Below are 21,812 nucleotides of genomic sequence, written 5' to 3'. Positions count from 1 at the left end.
TTACAGCAACTAAACTCACCGTTCTGGTGTAAAAACAAGGACATCTTTAAAGTGTTCACTTACTCTGCTAAAGCTGTCGTGCTGAAGGAATTCTCCTGAATGCTGAAACAGAAACAAGAACACATCAGATAAATCAGCAAGGCAGGCAGGCTCCCTGTATCTTTCTCAGTTGTGGGAACACATGCAGCAACATGGCATTGCAAGGCACGTCTCTGTGTGTTGGCTCTGCATGCACGGCTGTACCTTGGGCTGCTCTGCACATGCTCATAATCAAGGAACCGCGGGGATTAGTCCTGCAACACTCACAAAGCCCAGCCAGCAGCGCCCTGAATTAACACAGGGATGCAGGTAGGCTGGGAGGCTCAGAAAGGGATCATATTCTTTTATAACTGTAACTGCTGCTCATAAAGGCTTAGGTTTACGGACAAGTGTTTGGCGTTCTGTGCTTTAAATGTTTGCTTTACGTTATTGGCTCGTCAAACGCAGTGTTTTTTATTACTTAAATAAGGTTGCTCAGCTAAGCTCTCTGGAGGTTTTCTTCTTGTTTAGTGGTCTCTTGCACTCTCAGCTCATGGCCAAACCCCAGGGGATTCCATGAAAAAAATAACCTGCCAGAAAGGACAGTTCAAGTAGGAAAAGGTTATTGAGCTAACAGCAAGCAGTAGATTAAACCATTCCCGTGAAAGGAATAGGCTGCTGTGCTCCTGCAAGAAAAATGTTTCTGACCTGATGTAATACGTCCAGTCGGGTCAGCTCAGGATATTGCAAACTGCTGGTTTTGAGGCAGCGGTGGAATTCCCCCCCGAAAAACACCCCTCAAATCCAGTAAATACACTCTTGGATCATCCTGGAATCTTATAGCAGCGGGGAAAAGAACAATAATCTCACTGCTACATACCAGAGACGGGATTTTGCTGTTGTTGTTGTTGTTTGGGTTGGAGGGGGGAGATGGCAATGCAAACAGCAACGTCTTATGAGCACTCCTGTTTGTGACAAAGGCATCTCGCAGACGGCAGCATCAAGCGGAGCAGGGACAAAGAGAGGCGCGTCCTCCTCCTCCTCCGCGCAGCAGCTTGTGTGGTGTTGACACATATTTCCCAGGCAGCAGCCGCAGCCAGGAATCACAGCCCTGACAATTGCCTTTCTTTCACCGACAGCGCTAACAGTGCATCTGATCTTCACCCCTTCCCGGCCTCCCCACCCGCTCGCACACACCGCCGGCTTTTCCCTTTCCCTTATTTGTACACATATGTCAACTCGCACAATGGCCTGAATTACCTGGGGATCGGAATATCACAGCCACTCTAGTGCCCTACAGAGTAACATGTTTTGTGAGAGAAGGGTGTACAGAAAAGCTAAATCCAATGGTTAGCAATCAAATCCTGCCTTAGAACTAAAATTTCAAATTTTTCCTCCTCCTCCAGTTTCTTGGGTCTGACCATACAAATATAAATTTCTTTATTGCTATTCTACTTGCAGGAGAGCAACTGAATGAAAGGTATGGTCCTAGTTGTTGTGGCAATCAAAAATTCAATTTACATGCTCAATAAGTAGAGTTCCATTAAAAAAAATTAATTAATATACTCCAGAATGCTTAAGTGGTTGGCTCTTGATTTTCAGTGCTTAGGCTAGGTCTACAGCTAGCATTTCAAGTGGAGGAATCACTACTTTTTATCACAAAAATCATATTGATAAGAATTGGTTAGAATAGAGCTTAAAGAGGGACTGAGTATTTATCCCCACTTCCCTACCTACGCCCACACAAGAAGGGGAAAGAACAGAGAATGCTCTTATAAATGTGACTTTTCCATTTCTAAGTGCAAAAGTTAAGACCAAATTCTCTGCAAATTCATGCCCTGTGCAAACATAGTGCAGGGCTTTGGTGTTATTACTAGTAAGAGAATATGTCTGAGGACCAGTTTATAAAACAGGGATGCTTTGGACTGAGACCAAGTTTAAAATGTCACTGCTTTTCTATTGTTTGTCTGAAGTTTGCTGCTGTAGAGCTGTTGCCAAATCTCCTTTAGGGAAACACTTTACAGTTATTTCAGCTCACTCAAAAACTTTCACTTGTTTTAAAGAGGGTACTTGATCGGTGTTATTGGATAGTCTCTTCTTGTAAGGTTGTGAAACCATTCAACAACATAAAAATTTCATGAAAACAGAATAGCATTAATAAATACATGAAGGTAAAGGCCAGCCAGACTCAGGAACCTGTTTCAGAGCTCATGGCCCGAGCAGAGAGATGAAGCCATCCTGCTCCTGGGGGAACCCAAGAGAGGAACCACAGTAGACCCACTGTACTTCCTTCTTTTCCTTGCAGAAGGCAGTAATTTGTCTTTAGTAGCAAACCCTTGTTTCAACAATGATGCCAGTTTGGGCCTATTGGCTGACCCCAGTTCCTTCCACCTGCTTCCTGCCCACATGCTCTGGGTGAGACTGGAGCAGGCAAAGAGCCTCTAGCCCTACAAGGGAGAGCCAAAGATGCCTGAACCTGCATCTCTGTTTCCTTCTAAGCCTCAGATTCGGGGAAAATATAACACTGCTATTACCTCCTTATTTTCAATAATGATGTTCAAGCCAATTAGGCTTGTAATGTTACAAAAACATCGCTCTTTAACAGGCTGAAATTCTCATTGCCAGATATATTTCATCACCACATTCAGATGACATGCCAGGTCTCTTATCATCCTGAACTCTCAGTGAAAATAGTGCTACACCTACGTGTGAAGTAAGCTTTGGACTTTCCCACTGAGTAGCTGACATAAGGACTTTTTATTTTGAAGTCATTAGAAATAAACATTTCTGAAATTCTGAAAATAAAGGTTTTTTAATCGGTTTTTCCTTATTTATTCTGAACAGTTTCAGTGATTCATATTTTTGCAAATCTTATCTATGGAAAGATACTTTCTTTGTTGAAAAGCTTCCCATTTTATACCTAGTTTTGTTCTTACCCTCTTTTGCCAAATGTTGATCAAGCCAACATTATAAACATGACATAACAGCTCCCAGCTGACAACAAAAATGCAGAGTTCCCCAAAGCAAACGTCCACACTCATTTTGGAGATATCAGGTTTCAGAAATATATTGCTGTTCACTTCTGAAAATTTGACTAATACATTGCCTGCTTATGACTGACAGATTGGCATAGAAATTCCATTCTTTTTTTTGGTTTGTATCATTAAGAGAATCACTGCTAGGTCAAGAAGAAGAATGAAATAGGAATCAGCCTCCAGCTTGATTTTGCATGTAACAGAGACACACTCAACATAAATATTACGTTCAGAAGCTTGGAACAACATTAACTGGCACTATAAACTTATATCAGGCAGTGAATGCCTTGTAAAGGCAGTCTAAGTCTGCAAAAAAAGAGAGACATAGTGAGGCAAAAGTGGGCAGAAATAGTTCTGGCTTCAGGAGAACAGGAGACAGTGCAACAATCAAGATCAAAAGGTCAGAAAAAAAAGAGGAATAGTGAATCTTGTCAAGCTAGAATTGTCTAAAAGGCCACACATGCATGCACCTCTGCAGGCTTTGAAGCTTTGTGGGTTCACCTGCAGAACAGAACCTTTGCCTCAGTTTCCAGAATCTGCTCACCTTAGTAAATCTTAAGGGCATGTCTTACTCATATAAATGATGAGGCCTTTCAGCCTTAACTACAAATAATGAAGAATTTGTACTGGGAAATAAACCGTATTTTTAAAGTGGAGATTAGATATTTACGAAGAACTCTAAACTCTCTAAGGTTCTGTGAAAGTTAGTATTTCTGCATTTAACATCTGCTATCTAATGACAAACTCAATGTAATACTATAGGGTGTGATTAGCATTCATTGCAAGACTATTTTCTTTATTATTATTTGTTATTCCACAGAGTCCAAAGTGCTTGTGCTGAAATTGCTGCATCAGAGGCAATTACATTTTGCACTGCACTTGGGCCATACAAGGGAGCTGCTATAGATGCTGTGGAGGGACGTGAGAGACACAGTATGACACACTGTGCATGATGAGGAGCCTGAGGCAACTCCCTCCAGCTCTGGGAAGAAGTTACTCATGTTCCACTACCCAAATAAAGAGAAACTTGGAATGATCTCCCCCCTACTGTCTCTGGATGAAGTCAAGTCATCCCTGCCAGAACCAAATGAGCTCAGAGACTCATAAAAATATTGAGCAAATTTGTTTGTCTTGGAGTACGTGTGTTCCAGCCAAGAAACAATACCCTGAAGTGCTCCAACAGTCCTTCATCTCCCTCTCAAATTGCACCAAAAAGGAGGTGCACTGAGCCCTACACAGCATATTCTTTCATGGACAAAATGCATTCAACTCCACGAAGGGGCAGGTTAAACATGCTTGCCTGTCAGGCCACACCTCTACTTCTGAGGTCACACTTGCCTCTGAACACTTTTTTTTAGGCAGTAAAGCATTAACTCATCTCTGGCTTTAGCAAGTCCATTGTTTTCACACACACAGAGCTTTCCTGAGGGGTAAGAGCAGGAACCAATCTGCAGCAAAGTGTTGTTAGCACTGTGGATCATTCCAGCGCCTTGCCTTTTCTTCAAAAGTGATCCTGCAGGATACTTTTGCTATTTTCCAATCTGTAAGGCATAAACCAAGGAGCTACCATGTGAGAGAGAAGTCACGTGGTTCTTTCCTGTAGTGATAAATACTGAATGCTACACGCTGTGGCTCAAAATATTCATGTGTTCACTGACTTGCTTCCTTGACGAGCAGCCTGCCTTTTTATGGGTAACATTCTCAGAGACATCAGGAAACATCTTGGGAGAAGCTAAACTAAAATACAGCAGTTACATGCAGGAGCCAGTTGGTGAGCACTCAGTCCAGTTTCTGTACCTTTGATTTTCTCAGTGACCTACTTAGGACATATCTGAGTGAACGGGCCTGGGGGGAAAAGCGTTCAGCTGATCCTGGTGTCTTAAAACGAACCGACAAGCTCCTGCAGGAGGAGACTCGAGCTGAGCGTAGGTGCAGACACAGCTGTCCTGATCCAATCCAGGGTGATTCCATAAGGTGCACTTCTGTTGGGTTGGATAAAGCTCTGTGCAACTGCACAGACCTTCAGGGTTATATATTATGGAGATATTTCAGAGAGCAATCAAACTGTACGTAATTCCTTGCTCAAGCCTTCTGAGCGGTGGGCCAATGAATCCCATACACACTCCTGTAGTACACCCAAGTTTGCACCAAGGGAAGCACATCTACCCTGTAGCCCAAAAGGCACAGACATACATCAGTCAGATCCCTCCTCTTTTAAAGGGAAAAATGTCATGGAACTACATCATTTTGTGCAGATTGGGAATTTTGATCTGTGAACCACTACAGTGCCATCACTTCATTATGTTTTTGCAGCTCAGGTGCACTTACCTGAGCAAGCACTAACCGTGTCAGTGGTGAGACCTGCCAACACCACAGGTAACTGCTGGGGCAGGAAGCCCACACCAAGCTCTCTGCTGGAGGGTTACCCCGCTCCTGCTGTCCTGGTTAATTAGCATTAGCTGATTCCATATAGGCCTGCTGGCTCAAGGAAGGGTGCTAAGCTGAAATACTGAACCGTGCCTCTAATTTTGTTATTAAAGAACAAGCTTCTTTATGAAATTCCATCAGCTCTGCTGAAAATCTCTGTACAGATGCGCAAGAATCATTATCCAGCACAAGGCTGAATGATAAACCCAGCTGTAGCAGTCAAACTGGTACCACTGACTGATCTGCTAAGGCTTGCTAGACTGCAGTGATCCACTGCAGATAACCTGATACTGTCACAGATGACAAAACTGTTTCCATCAGGTTTACACCAAAATCGAGCTAAACTCAACACAGCACTAATTCAAAACCAGTTTTTCCTCTGAACATTGCAAGATGGAGAAAAACACACACACACACATTTTACTGAGGTGCCCAGAATGCTTCAACAGATCACTACACCTGGAAGTAAAAATTCTCATGTAAAAAGCCTTGATCTTCACCACTACTTAAGAAAACATCAGTTGCAAGAATGACCTCTCTGAATTAATTTATCTGCCTGATCTGTCTGCAAGCTCACAGTGTTCCTTTTGTTTGTGATAGTAGGAAGATAAGAGAGGAAATTAAAGGCAAAGGTATTGTAAAAGATAACACTTCCTCCCTGGAGCAGAGCACAGTGTGGAGAATGTGTTTAGCTAAGGGCAGCAATAAGGTTGTTTTCTTTTGTTTTGGTGGGTTTATTTTGGGGGTGGTGGCCTTTTAAAACAGTGTTCCCTCTTTTTTGGCCAAGCTATCCAATAGTGCAGGAATGCTGCAGGGTCACTTTACACTCAGTCTGATTCTTTTAGAGGCCTACTGGAAACAATGGAAAACATTAGCAGTATTTATTAATATTACATGCATTAAAGTTTTTAAAGAGGAATTAGTATCCTGTGAACATCAAAATTAAGGAAAGCCAGAATTAGGAAGTTCCATACTTTGTGTTTCTTCATCTAAAAACAACCACAGAGAACTAACCAGCTCAGCCAGGAATAGATTTCACTCTCAAACATTCAAGAATTTCCTTTACATTCTAAGACTGGAGATCTTGCTGAACAATTTGAACGTGATCATACAGGTGGAGGCTGGACTGTAATTTATGTGCAAGAATGCCAAATTAGGGATTAAATGCATAGCTTTTCCAGCATTTTTCATTAATAATAATAACAATAAAATTAAATGGAAAGATGAGCTTGAGCTAAACCACATTCTCTAAAAGTTTAATATTTGAAAGTAAAGGGAAAACCAAGCAACTATCTACTCATACATTCAAAAAACAATAATGCCTTTTTCTGTTTGGTCCATAGATGAGTGGAGCCAAACAATTGGTTCTTGTTAAGCCCTGGAATGAGAAAGACATGTGTCTTTTTTGCTGTTTCTGTGTGATTTTTTGCTGTTTCTTGGGTAGATGGCTGGTAGATGGCAATGCTGATTAACCTGGGCAATCTACTAGTTTTCTGAAAGCAGAAAATAAACAAGAAAGCACACATTTTACCCTCAGATTTCCCTTTGCAGAGCTCTTCCTCACCACCCAGAAACCCTGTTTTATAACCTGTGTGCACACACGCACACAAACACACGCCTGTGCAAACACGTTTCTGCTCCTTCCAAACAGCTGTTCACAGAACAGTAACTCTGAAAGACTTCAGGTTTTGTCTTCTTCCACATCTGTCTGTAACAGTATACTGACTTATGAGGTACTTTGCAAATCTTACTCAATCTCCTCCTTCGTGTAAGGAGCAGAGTAGTACACACTACATTACTCTGCCTCACCTGTAGCTTCGTCTTCCCAGCAGTAAAGAAGCCAGAATGATTTAAATCAAAATCAATACCAATGTGAAAGGCACGGATCAAAACCAACCTAAAGCCATTGCTGCCTAATTTCAGAGCTTATTCTCAGTGACACACAGGCAGCACCTCTTTAATTAGTATTATCAAAGCGCTCCATTATCAGCAATTATGTGTTTTCAGAGGGCACCTGGCCTTCCTCCCCAAACATTTCTGTGCACCACATGACACTCACTCACTATCAGAGGGACAGGTCAGGTAACACAAAGAACAGGTTTCCACTGTATACCCTCTAAGCCTCCTTCTAATTTACAAAATGTGTGGATGTTTCTACCCTCTGACTCCCAACTGGAAACACCAACAGGCTGCTCTCAGAGGGCTGGGCAAATATTCTGGGGTCCATGCAGAGCTTTGCTGGTTTACACCACCCAAGGACATTCCCCACAGTATTAATAGCCCAGCAGGATGGCCTGGTGTGCCTGAGTACTTTTTGGGTATAAAAACAGACCCTCCAAATCCTTGAATATTTCTTTTTCTAGAGAGCTTGCTTCCTACTTTCTATTTTTGTTGCACTGCAGGAAATTCAAACTGGTTCAGTCAAATTATGAAGTATTAATGTATAAACTAATCCAAGACATGAAATGCAGAACTACACCATTATATGCCACTTATGCCACTTAACACAAACTACTTTCTATTTATGCATTTAGATCATATTCAGAGAACTCTGAATAACCACTAACAGTTTGTGTGACACCAAGAATGATGGCTAAAATTCAGAAAGAGAACAGCAATAAATGCAGTTACAAAAATATCATCTGTAACTTAAGACTCTTGTCAGAATGAATAACCAGAACTACTTTTCTTTTGGAAACAAAAAGGAATACAGGCAGATGTTTAGGAGTGAATTTAGCTTTACTCTGCATTATTCTGAACATTTGAAATCTCAGAAAAACTAAAGATGACATTCCTTTCTACATCTGAAAAAGCAAGGAGTCTTCATTTGCACACACAAGATAAAACTGTACAGATCCAGGCTCCCACAGAGAGCATTTTAACCCCATTCACCACAGTCAGTAGCTTTATAGATATGAATCCTGTTAGTCCTTTGCCAAGTGTTCATTAATTTCAGGGGCAAATAGGGTCAGAGGAGAAGTTGATGTCATTAAGTCAAAGTTGATGTGTAATGTGTTTATTTATATGCCCTTTTCTGAACATGCTACATGCATCATGTAAATGTAAACCCAAGACAGATCCAACTTCTCATAGGCCCCTCTGGAGCCCCTTCTGAGGCATGGCAAAACCCTACCAAGAACTGCATTTAGTTAACTTATTCCTGTCTGTCAATTCAGCATAATATTTCTTCCCAGCCATATTTCCTCTCAAAGAGAGGAAAAGATGTCCACATGGCAAAAAAGAATGTGGTGGGCAACAGAATAGAAACTCGTATTGGGGGACATAATAGGAAGGCACAAACACAATCCAGAGTAAATACAACAAATACAAACAAACAATTACAATATAAAACACAGTTATGATGGGAAGCCAAGGGAAATCCCTTAAATTCTGGGCATTAGCTCATCTGTTTTTATGGGGGGCTTGTGAATCTCCAGTTGCTCCTTCTCATTTCTACAATTTCTTTTTCAAGTTGTTTTCTGAATTTCTCTTCGCTATAATGTATAGTCAATGACATTTTAAAACCACAGTTTCAGGCCATTAACTTTTCCAATATCATGATCCATTGACATCAGAAAAGTCTCATCAGTCATGCCATATTCCCCTGCACTTGTATGTCACCAAAATGTTGTGAATAAGCCACTGAATATTAGCAGTCACAGTCAATGGTCAACTCATGCTTCTACCTTGCTGTTTTATTTCTTCTCATAGCAAGTAGTCCTCCTTTGTCTAGCTTCTATTTCTATCCAGGCTCATGATCTATGCTAGTGTCCTACCACCTGCTATTTTCATTTACCAGAATGACAATCCATAGCTCCTCAACACAGATAAAAGTTTGTTCTTCCAAAGTTTGAGAACATGTTTAACTCTCAGGCTATTTTGTTTCGATTTGGTTTTGTTTGCTTTTTTTCTTTCATATTGAGGGAAAGACAGAGGGGACTGTATTTCACCCAAATGTACATTCTCAGCAGATTATGTCTTTCAACACAGTAAAAAAGTCAGGACTGATAACAACGCTCCACAGAAATTAAATAACCCTGTTACATAATATTCAGCTTCATGGCATAAAATCAGAACCCTACAGAAAATATAAGTGAACAGCACACAGATTTCTTATACACATGTTCAAATTTATCTACTCATTACTTAGAAATATTTTCTTTTGTATAGTGGTAGTCTGGGGAGGAGATGAACCTGTGGCAGTCGCTGACACACAGGGAATACAGGACCTAATTTCTTTACAAAGCCAAGGGAATATCCACATAACCACACACCATCTGTGCTCTTGTCTTTTTATCCTCCTGCTGCATTGCCTAGTGTTTATGTGTGTGCACTTCTACCTGGTGAGCTTGCTCAGCTCCTCTGCTGTGAAAGGAATATCCTGAGATGGCACCGAGCTCTTGTCTGCAGGCATGCCCCATACCAGAGACACTGGGACATCTCCATTTCTTAGGGAACAGACTTTCTTGCCCCAAATGCCAAGATCTGAGTTCAGACATAGCCAGATCACAGATTATCTCCCATCCATGGCACCACAGAAAAGTTCTTTCAACAGCCAATGATTTTAATCAGGCCAAGTTTTGTAGTTCTTTCCAACTCCTAAGGGGAGGTCATCTTACAAGGACCAGGACAAAGCTCACTTAACAAGACTTTGCAAAAGAGCTTTCTTCTCATTCTGACTTAGAATGTCTCACAGAGGTCTCTAGGATCAGTGAAGTGCTGCAGCACACACAGAGGACAGCAGTCAGTGCTTTGGTAACAAAATGCATTCCATGTTCTCTTTTTCAGTTGGTTATTTGTTTGAATATGTTCTCATCCCAGGTTAGCAATAGCATTTAAGGCTCAAAAAGAATTTGAAAGCAAGAATTTTCTCTAGGAAGAGCTTGTGCAACTTTACAACAACTACTGACAGTGAATAAATGACCTCTTACACATAAATTTGGTCCCAAAGAAAACTATTTGAGACTCGAATATTTCCTATATAGATTTGTTGAAAGGAACCAGAACCACGTGGGAAAGACATTTATGCAGGAAGCAGCTTTACCACTTTGCTATCTATTGTAATAGCTTAGCTACAAAAGGGCAGTGAAAATTACTTTTCCCTTTTGAATGCTTTGTTGTAAAGCACATTGAGTGCTTTTAATGACATCATCACATTTTCTATCTCAAATTGTCCCCTGACCCTTTGACAAACTAGAGAAAAATGTTTTGGTTTTACATTACTCAGGGAGAGTTGTAAATATAAGAAAGACATTTTCATTCTAATTTTAATAATATTTTCCATCTAGCAGTCATGCAGCATAAATCAGAAAGATTGACCAGTCATGGAAGAAAGTTTTATTTCTAGGTGAGCTATGCATTTTTAGAGAGAATTAGAGTCTTTAGAAAAATTCTCAGAAGAAGAGCCATTGAAAACTAATAAACAATACTTGAACCCTTATCTTTTTTTTTTCTTAAGAATACAAGGAACGGACATCATGACTTCCTATTAAGAAAAATGCTGACAGTACTTATTAAAAAAGAGCAATGACTATTGCAGTCTAAATGTAGGCATATTCAGGAATATTCTGAGCTACAGTAACTTCCCTCTCTCTGCTGGTGCTTGAAGAACTACAGCCTACATTTTCTAACCCAAATCCAGGCTTTCAAACCCACATTTAAGCACCTACACAGTTTCAGACTAATTTTAGGTAGCCACCAAGCTGAAAACATTTGGCCAATACATATTCTGCTAATTTTGTGTCTGGGATGATGGTTGTAAAGGCTCTGGGATTATGCCTAACACTACAGCTGTGTTGATGCATGCTCTCTACAAATATAGAAGAAAAGAACCCAACACATCCAAACTCAGCTCCAACAGTTATTAAACCATCAGCCCAGTTACCATCTCAGGACATATTGGTTCTTCGCCCCCACACCCCCTTGTTTTTTCTGTTCCTCACAGATCTCCTCCACTCTGTTTAACTACTCCAAGGTTCCTGGCTCAGCCACTGGAGGTGGCAAAAGGGCTAATGCCAGACAGGATAACTATTAATATTTCCTAGTAACCCCCACAGAAATGGCCCAAACCACGGGTTGGTGGTGAGGTCCCTTACTTGCCTCTCTCCTCAAGCAACACTTGGCATACATCCCATTGCTTGTTTCATGCAATTAGCCACTCGAGTGTTTCGAAAGAACGGGCCAAATAATGACATTGTAAACTTCCCAGTGGAAAAATGTATTCAGGCAGAGTGGGGAAAAGCCATTCTCCAAAGCAGTCCTAGTCCTTAGTGCAGCATTACTCATAGCTGCGTGGAGAAACAGGAAAACCAGATAATCTATCGCCACCAAAAAACGAGCGTGACTCAAGTTTGAGTGACTCATGGTTGTGACTAACCTGTTTAATAGCTCTCTTTTTAAAAAGTCAGCCTTGAAATCATTTCTGAGTGTTCTCTCTCAATTGCCTTTCATTCCATAGTTTCTAAAGGATTACCAAAGCACAATCACGGTGCAGATCTAAGCAAACCACAGTCATGCATAAATGTATCTTAAAGCTTTACATAAAACATATAGTAAATAACTGTTAGGAAAATGTGTTTGTCTAGAACCTGGAAGATTATTTCTTAGTCAAACATAAGGCAAATCCAGCAGAATGCCAGAGTGGAAGGATGAAGGGTTGAGTCATCCTGCTATCAAGTGCCTGCACCCGGCCTGCAGGTGCACTGCAACTCATCTCTCAGTCACATTATAGTTTTGTGCAGTGAATTTCAAGCAGAATAAAAAAGTAGCTGAGTCCTCTCTCAGAAGCAAATGCAGCTGCAGTTGGGAACAGCAGTGATTTTAAGGAGAGCTTGAGGAACAGTCATCTCCTGGCATAAAGCATTTTGCATTTTTAAATCAATACGGATATTAAATATAAAAGAGATGAAAGTTTAGAGTCTATTCATTATTAGCACACTCTTCAATACGAGGTAAACATTCATCCTCATACACCATTATGATGAATTCCCACTATTTAAAAGCATTTATAAAACCATAACTACTGTTTGCACCTGAGATGTAGAGTAGACAAATTAATTTATTACTAGCTCATTTTTATAAAAAGTCATATGTCAAACAGCAAATAGGCAGGAGAAAAGTAACCAAATGAAACCCATTCCCCAAGTGCATCACCAAAGAAAGTTTCTTTTAATTTCAACTATTACCACAGTGTCCTGTCAGCCTTCTCAGCAAACAATGCTCATATCCACCCAAAGCAGCCAGAATTAACTGAAAAAAGGCTGGGGAATCAGTTGAAGAGATGTACTGAAATTGCCCATTATAAGGTGCTGTAATTCATCTGCTATTCTATTCTATCACTTGGTGAATCTATAGAGGTACCATGTTTCAAAATTACTTACATCTTAAACTACACATGCAATAAATCATCCATGTAACATTGCTCAAGAGTCTCTAAGCAGGTTTATCTGACATTGTCACTAATGGAAAAGAGGATTAATGGGCTTTGCTATTATTTATTACCCTTCCCTTTACTCTAGAAAATCCAGTTGCTTTCCCCAAGTTGTTGCCAAAGGCCTTGACCCAAATCCCGACCTACAGCCTCAGGCAGAAGAGGGAACAAAAGGTTTGTGCTGTCACTTAAAAGGTTAGGCAGGAACCAAGGACAGATTAAATTTAATCCACACTGAAGGGACCATTTGACTGATTGATTAACAACTGCTGTAGACCAGTCAAGCATCCCTGCCTGCTGTGTGGAAGAAAATTTCCGTGTCATTTTTTACAGAAAATGTTTACTCGTGTGTGCTGATGAACTCCCGAGTTTCCACTGTCCTCAGCATCCTCACTTCTTTCCTTGTGCACTGTACACTTTTCAACAAATCCCAAACTGTCTCACACTCAACAGTATGATAAAGTGATTGCAATTAATGCAGCAGTCATTGTAATAAACCATATAATACACACTTAGGAGTTTCATCTTATGCATCAAAGCTGCAGAGCCTCTGTATATAATGAATATGCCAATGCACATATATTCAAACTCACCCAAATACCTTTTGGCTCACAACAAAATAAAACTGTAAAGTATTTCCTCAGTTTATTTTTAGGAGGTGGTCATTTCATTTTCTGGGAAAAATTACATTATGCAAAAACTGTATTATGCAACCCTACATTCATTAATATTTTATTTGTTGGCAGAAACCAGTTCCAATTTTCAAAATCCATTATGAATGTAGGGAATGATGCCCATGAAATGGGTGAGTCACAACACTGCTGCCACTTGAAATGAGTAATCATCAACTTTTTTATGTCCTCCGATCTGTTAAAAAAAAAAATAACTTTCCACTTCAACAGGAAAATTTTGAGAAATGGTAAAACTGGATACACATGTCTTAGATTTAGTCTCAAAAAATAGTGACCTTTTCACATATTGTTTGTAGTCTTTGCAAAATGGAATATTTACTATTAGCAGCAATCTGTTTTCACAACACTACAAAGTGCACAACTAGAAAAACATTGGGACATATCCCTTCCCATGGCATGAAATTACACAGAAAACATTGCATACATACAAGAGAATTACTAAGAGTTTCAGAGGGATAATGAGGAAATCCTGCAGATCTTAGTCAGGTACCCAGACAGGCTTTTATTACTTGGCTGCATTGTAATAGACTGCAAAACCTGCAAAGGAAAAGTCACAGCAGCTACACTTGGGCTTAATTCTCCACCTCTGTCATACAGTGAGTTACATGGGACCTCATCAGTACCAGTGCAGTTCCCTGCTCCCAAAGCACAGCCCTGGGATGTGCACAAAATAGCCAGAGCAGCAGCAACGCTCAGCTCCAAGCTCATATGTGCATTTACCTGGAAAGCTGCCAAGCCATTAGTGTGTTAGATTGGAGACTCCTCACCCTGGAGCTCCAGGAGATGCACAGCTAAATTAGACTCATGCAACAGAAAATTCCGCTTTGCTGTACAGATGCCCTAAAACTGCCTTGCTATCTCCTACATTTCTGTTCTATTTTCTTCACCTGCCTCATCTCCCACTTCCAGAGCTGCTGGCCTCCTCAGGCTCTCAGCAGGACAAATCTCGGAAGCTGTTACTTAAGGTGTCTCTTTGGCAATTAAAGATTTCAAGGAAATAACCTCAAAAGTTTCATATGTAGGCAGACTGCCTGGTTCTTCCAGAAGTCATAAGGAGACAAGCAGAAAGTCTGCTTCCAAGGAGGACCACTGCCATAATTTTAAATTGTCATTATAGCATTGATGTAGACAGCACAATCCATTTCTTGGTGCAGAGCAGCCATCTAAGCCATGAAACATCCTAAGAATCTGAAGAACCACATAGTTCCCATGTCTCAAATCACAACCCAGCCATCTGTGTTTCTATATAAGTTTCCACAGTGTGCAGTTTTCAGAATATAAATTTTGCTACTGCTTTGGTCAACAAGATGTGTTTCTTAGCAGGAAGAATTCACCCAATTGTAGGATTAAAAACAACCACACAGCTATGAGTGTCTGAAAACCTGCCATTAATCTAGTAAAATGACCTTGTAAATCCATTGCAGATACAGACACAGACAAGTGTACCTTCCTTCTATCACTCACACAAACATAAATTAAAAATATATCAGCCCTACTTGAATGGAACTTTATATGGAGCTACTTTGAAGTGTTTCTAACATGACTTTGCTAAATCCCTAGACATTGAATATGAGCTTGAATATTCTTTTCCAATTGTTATTCAAAGTAAGATCAAAACTGAAAAGATCTGAAGTAATAAAAAAAAAGAAAGGATGAAGAAAAGTGGTGCTGCCTCCTTAAAAATCAGCCTAAGAAAACTGAAGGGGACAAAAAAAGGTCACTGCCTGGCAGGGATGTGCTGATGCTCTGTGGTGTACTGACACTAAGTCAGTAACCTGCTAAAGCCCTTCTTGTTCCACTCACCACATATGTAATAAAGCCTTTTGACTTGTGGAATCAAAGCCAGATTATGGACAAGGAAGACAGAAGAAATAGCACTGATCTTACACCTGAAAAAATTAAAAGTTAATGGATGAACATGAGCAGAAATAAAACCCAACAAAATATTGAAAAGAGTAGAAGTACCTCAGCTCATGATTGTCAAGAAGGCTGACAGAACCTGAACTGTTCAAGTGGGGTGGGAAGAGGCACTGAAAGAAAACACAGGACAGGGGAATCAGTTTGGTCTTGCACTTGAAAAAGAGAAGACAGAGCACTGAAAAGTCTGAACTTTGATAAGTTTTCCGTAAGCACAGGATGAATTAATTACGATAACAGAAATATTAGACTAGAAAAAAAAACAAAGGTAGGAGCCAAGGTAATTTATCTTTCCTGTACTTATAGAGACACATAAATCCTTTTTTTCCCCAAAAAACCTGTAATAAAGTCCTGCAAACCAAACTGTTTAGGTGAGAAATCTTGCGAGTGACCCACTCTTACTGTGAGGTGTAAAGACACTGTCATGCTTGACACCGTTTCCAGCTGTATCTAAAAATAGGCTGTGGGATCTCTGAAAATTTGCAAACCTAATTATTCTGGGGCAGAGGTTTGGGTTGGTAAATATGCTTGGTTTATTTTGCATCTCATTCAAAAAACTCGTGGAAGCTACACTATCGTTTTCGTTGAATTGATGCTCAGAAATACGCATGACCACAAAAAGCCATCTGGTAATTCTAGCCATGGAACCAATCCCAGGACTAACCTCAGCACCCCAGATAGTTGGGATTCAAAGCCTATGAAATAGATACACAGACAGAAACATATGCAAACAGGAAAACACAATCTGCATTTCTGCTTTGTTTATATATTCATTACATTGGATTTCTGCATGTGCAAATGATCAGTTGGTTGCATGATTATGCATGCAATACTTATTTGCATAAAATCATGATAAAACTAATGGCAGTTATGTGGGAAACTGACTTTTTTCATATGTGCCTATTTTGATCTTCTGGCAGTTTGCTAATACTCTAGGGTTTAAAATATTCTATGGAGTACAGTTTATAATTTAACCTCAGTGAGTCTGGAACAATTAGAAATAATTACAGCACTGACTGATAAGAATCTGGATTAAAATTAGAATTACCATAAGATTAAAAAGAAATCTGTTTTTACCCATTTTCCTTTCTGGATGCGATAAAAACCAGTTTGACTTGAAAAAAATTCTTCTACTGAGAGAATTGTACAAAGACTTTTTCATGTACAACTACCTCAGATAAGCGTGAGATTTACACTGTGATTTATATTTATATGAGCCACAGACAGATTTACATTTTAATACATTCTCTCCTGTTGCCAGCTCTAATTTGCAGATGTTGTGCACGTAGGTTTTCAGTCTAAAAGAGAAGAAGAAATTCTGGCATGTTCAGTGTTTGGAAGACATTTATATCTACAATGATAGAGGCTAAACAGATAGGACAGATGGGCATATGAGACTGGGGGACAGAAATAAGTTACCTCTCTGTTACCTGGGTACTAATCTATTTGGAAGACAGTATGTTTTCAACAGTGCAGAATAAAGGAGTAATTTTCTCCAGTTAGAATAATTCTGTCCAGCTGGATTCAAATATTTCAGTAATACTTCTTAGTGGATTTAATTTTTTTCTTTAAAAATACTGGATTTTTCTCAAATGCTAGTGCATGAAATCAGAACATGCCCAGCTAATTTAATACAGTGCTTAAGAGCAATCCTTGCATGGGTTTCTAGAGCTAAACTAAAACCACACTTGTTCAGAACTCCATCGGTTAGTCATCAGTGACAAACTGATGAAAAGAGAAGCGAAAAGTAGCAACACAGTGCCTATTTTTATCCAAAATAAAACATTTCCATTTGCAGATTTTTATTTTTTTTTAAGAGAAAAAAATACAAAGTAGTCTCATGCAGGGACTTCCAAGGAAAAAGTCAGAAAACAGATGCTTACCCTCTCCCTCTCCTCAGTCTCTCAACAACCTCCTTCCCTCCCCATAATTTTTGCACAACTTGTACCAGGAACCACATTTCAATCTGTCTGTCCTGGAGTGTGATTATGAACTCCAGCTGTCCATCTCCAAACAGTTTGCTCTCAAACTCTGGGCTACAGAGAACTAATCTCTTCTGACCTCTCTTGTTAAACTGTTCCAGTTTGTACCATAGTTCAACACAAGGGAGGATTAGGACTTTGAATGCATCTCTTAGTTAGTGACACCCAATTGCCCACAGGAATCCCAGTCCCCAAACTCAAACACTACAGAAATTATTCAATTAATTTAGTAAAGAAAAATTACTTGGGAAGTTAGGGACTCATTTTTTCACCAAATCCAAACTGCATAAAACTACACTTTTCAGTCAGCATATTATTCTATTTACAAGGCACAGAAGAGCTCTGAGATACCCATTGCTGAACAGAAACACAGCAAAGTCATCTTCTGGCTGGAGATGACCTACAGCTGAATCAAACATCACAACGGAAATTACATCTCACCTGAGACAAAGCCAGCAAAGATGAAAGAGAAGTTCAGGAGCTCTGGTGCTGTTCCTGCTTTCTGAAGGCACCCTGACATATGACCATGTGCAACAAATGTGTTCATCACTTAGGAGGGCAAAGTCACACCCTGAGCTCCCATCCTAGGCTGTCCACACCAGGGAAAGAAGTGTTTCCTCTTCTGGAGGATGAGGCAAAGACATGCCAGTCTTTTTCTACAGCAACTTTGTCAGACAAAATGAAAAGCCCAGTGCCATTCCACAGAGATACCACAAAGCAGCCACTGCCCTCCCTCAGCAGGCTGCTAAACAGACATTTATACAGTATTTTGCACAGAAATCCTAAGTTATAGCTTTTCATTTGAGTTGATTCTTTTATTTAGAGTAGTGTGACATTGAAAGTGGTAATAAGTCCAGGTTACCAGTGCCATTGTATCACTTCTAGTCAGTTCATTGCATAGGCAAGGAAAATGTCACAAAAATAGATGTGTCACAAAAATAGGTGTGTAGATGCATCCAGTTTAGTTTTTAATATTCATCATCAAAAGCATTGAAGATTTAAAACTGGCACCAGAACTCAGATATTTCAGTGGCACTGAGTTTAATATTCTTACCACTTGCAATAACTTTCAGGACCAACATCATTTTACAGGTAATGGTATTCATTAGAATTCTAATGGCACTCAGTTGCGTCAAATTATACAGTGTGCATAAAGTTGTCTTAAGGTCAAATTCAGCACACACTGATGAATAGAGGGGCCATAAAATGAAAACGAACTCAGGATGGAAATTTAGTTTTGACTGACACGAATCTGAAGTGTTGGTTAATGATTTATTCCCAGTGAACTAAATAAATGAGGTGTTCTTCCTGCCTGGTGCGCTGTGGGCATTTTCACTCAGTATTTCACATCAGATGGATGAATCACACGTGTCTTGATCGTCCCTCATGGAAAACCTTGACCAGTGTTCCCAGCCCCTACTAAAATCCTTAGTGTAACAATCTTAGAAGCAACAAGCACTGGAAAAAAACATAAAATTGATTTGCTTATCAACAGATACAAATATTTTCAATGGAATATTTGTTTGAAATGATGAAACCATGAGCAACATGCCCTGAAGTCACTTAATGTTCCAGCAAGCCGTGCCCAACATGAGCTCCAGTGGAACGTGACAGGCCACCTGACACTGCTCAGGTGCCCAAAGCTGTTCAGGTCTTTGCATCCACCAGCTGCATCCCATATGGAATATGTGTGTCCATACCCCATAGAACTAGAGCAGAACTGCTGCCACACCTCTCGGCCCTAACATGCCCAGCACACTCCAGGCTCCCAGGTGCTGCAATGCAGATTTGTTTTGCCTGTCTAGATGTTCTCTGGAAAATTGATCCAGCTTATTTATGACCACTACACTGTCAGAGCATCACAAACTACTTTCTCAAGTCCTAGTGATGGGCTCCATTAATTTTATTGAAACGTGGATTTCACATTAGATTTTTGGTCTGTCGTTTTGACAAAGACACTAATTCTCAGACAGAAAATTTTCATCAAGCATACATTATATTCTGTTAGGATATTGTGTATATATATTCTATTTCAAATTACAGAAATCACAGTTATGATATATTATCCCCTGCAATACCCTTTTGTACAATATGCAGTCCCACGGTCCCTAAATTATGCAGCATGATGTGCTTCAGAAGCAGAATTTGTTCATATTTATTTAGGTGAAAGGTAGTTGGAAGCCAAGGGATTCCATTTAACCCATTCCACAGACAAGCAGAGCTCATTTGGTTAAAGTAAAGCAAAAGAGATCTGTCTTTTCTTTTGGTCCTCACTTTCGTATTTGAAACTAATCTAAGAGGTGTGAATCACCCTGTTTTACTTTCAGTTCCAGCCTTACAAATAAGGACATCACAAAAGCTAAGGAGCTATGACAGATGACAAAAAGAACTGTGCAGCTGAAGATCAAGAAGAGAGAAACAAATGAGCTAAGTGCTGGAGTAAATTGTTCAGGGATGTTGTTCCATCTCCACCTCTGGTGGGGAGATCAGGTTAGACAAATGTCTGTAAGGAATGTTTTAAGTGGAGTTTACCTTGCCTTCAGGCAAAAGTATGGATTAGATGACCTCCTGTGGCTTCCTTCAGGTCTGTGAGCCTACAAACACCCGTAGCATTAATCACTGTCTTTGGAATAGCCTTCACGGCCCCTGGAACTCTCAGGATGTTGCTCAGGAACTGCAGCTACTATAGCAACAACACAGAGCTGTTCACCTCCTTTGATAGGGCAAAACACTGACAACCAGTAATAGTTCTGAGACTTACCATGACATGTGCATCTTTCTCTTCAGCTGACTATATCTTTCCAGATAAGACAAAGTGTTCTGAAGGATTTCAAGAAACAGGCTTCCCAGTTGGCTGGCAAAACCTTTATATACCATCTGGTGAGAAGCAAAAAGCAATGTACTTTCAGGGTTCAAAAAGTTGTGAGTTTGAGAGCTGCTTGAAGGGAATGAGGACTAAGGGAAGGCCTCTTGCACCTGTAGGTTCCTGGCACTGCCCCAAGACCATCTGTGCAAAAACCTGTAGGAAGGAAAGCTTTACACATTCAATGTATTAAACCTTTTTTTCTGCTCGATTCTGCTTTGGGGCACTTACAGTTCTTTTCAAAATCCTGTCACCATACAAGCTAAAATAATGCTTTTTATTTTAAAGTTTCCTTAGTAGGAGCTAAAGATGGTAATAACTCTGTGAAAGCCAGGCATTCATTTTTATCATCTCCTCACTGCCCAACAAGTCCAGGTCAGAAACAAGTTTTCAATTTCCCTTTTGGCATCTGCATCAGATCTGTGACAGGGACACACAGTTCTGTGCAAGTAAGAAATCCAGGGATACAGTCAGCATCTTTGTGGAGCAGGCAGACAGAAACAGATACTCTAATCCTTGTGCACTTTGGGGAAAAAATGAGAAAGTTTTAAACTAAAAGAATTTCTTATGCTGAAACTATTCTTTCAATTATACCTAAAGTGTGGATTGAAACATAATAGGCAAACCACAGGGGAAAGTATTTCCAGAGTTATTTTTTTCTTCTTTTACCATGCACCTTAAATAAATGACAGTTGATAGAAAAATAGCCTGACATATCGAGAAGAAGCAAGCAGGGAGCAATTCAGAGAGAAGAAAACAGGGTTGTTCTTGCTTGTTTATTCTTTTGGCTTTCAAGTGAGCACTTGCCTGAAACATTATGAACTGTCAGAACAGAGTAGTAGTGTGTATTTCCTTTATGTTATTAGATTTTTGTTTCTGTTTGGAAGAGCTGATTAGTCCCAAATGTTGAAGGAAGAAGACAACAGCTGTATTAAGGAAATGTATTAAGGAAAGTTTTGCCGTGTTTCAAAGTGGGCAACTGAGGTTGAAGCAGCAGCTGCTTTCTCAAAGCAACAGATGCAAAATCTATTGCAAAATTTATGTTTCGTTAATATATTAGAAATGTTTCATTAGTTTTCACGTGCTCAATACTTAGGTCAATTGATTCACAAGAATTTCAAAGCTTTATAAAACCTTGTAAAAAAATCAGGGTTTTTTTTGTCATAGATTTGGTCGCAAAATCTGTGATCAGTATCACATCTGGACAGTCACTATTAATGATAAAAAAAAGCTAAAAGTGGTATAGGAGCAATTATTTTCAGTAATACTTAAGATACCCCTCACCCAAGGAAATATATGTAAGTAGAATATTCACTTTTGAAAAGGATGGCATCCAAACAGACAGTAACATAAAGCAATTCTTTAAATAACACAAAATAAAATAGTTAAAGCAGAATGCCAAATGAAAACAGAACACAAGTTCATAAGACTCTGCAAGAAAATAACCAA

At 39.8% G+C, this 21,812-nt stretch overlaps 2 protein-coding genes across 7 annotated transcripts in view; both read right to left on the bottom strand.

The window, feature by feature from the left end:
* Positions 1–9,388, bottom strand: part of FAM13C (family with sequence similarity 13 member C) — a 60,163-nt gene extending 50,775 nt beyond the window's left edge. For 3 of the 5 annotated variants that reach the window (XM_064662414.1, XM_064662417.1, XM_064662415.1), the window contains exon 1: positions 64–1,023. In XM_064662414.1, the coding sequence (XP_064518484.1) occupies positions 64–125 (62 nt within the window). In that variant the 5' untranslated portion in view covers positions 126–1,023. Of the gene's footprint in view, positions 1–63 lie in introns of all 5 variants that reach the window. The other 2 variants (XM_064662412.1, XM_064662413.1) reach the window with 1 other exon arrangement.
* LOC135417851 (protein FAM13A-like) overlaps positions 9,387–21,812 on the bottom strand; it is a 65,467-nt gene continuing 53,041 nt past the window's right edge. Inside the window, exon 7 of one of the 2 annotated variants that reach the window (XM_064662428.1) lies at positions 9,387–20,377. In XM_064662428.1, coding sequence (XP_064518498.1) covers positions 20,284–20,377 — 94 coding nt within the window. In that variant the 3' untranslated portion in view covers positions 9,387–20,283. The remainder of the gene's footprint in view (positions 20,378–21,812) is intronic. The other variant, XM_064662429.1, reaches the window with a different exon arrangement.

This window comes from Pseudopipra pipra, chromosome 8 (genome assembly GCF_036250125.1).
Source record: "Pseudopipra pipra isolate bDixPip1 chromosome 8, bDixPip1.hap1, whole genome shotgun sequence".
Lineage (NCBI taxonomy): Eukaryota > Metazoa > Chordata > Aves > Passeriformes > Pipridae > Pseudopipra > Pseudopipra pipra.
The sequence above is the reverse complement of the archived record's forward strand: the minus strand, read 5'-3'. Positions and strand labels throughout refer to the sequence as shown.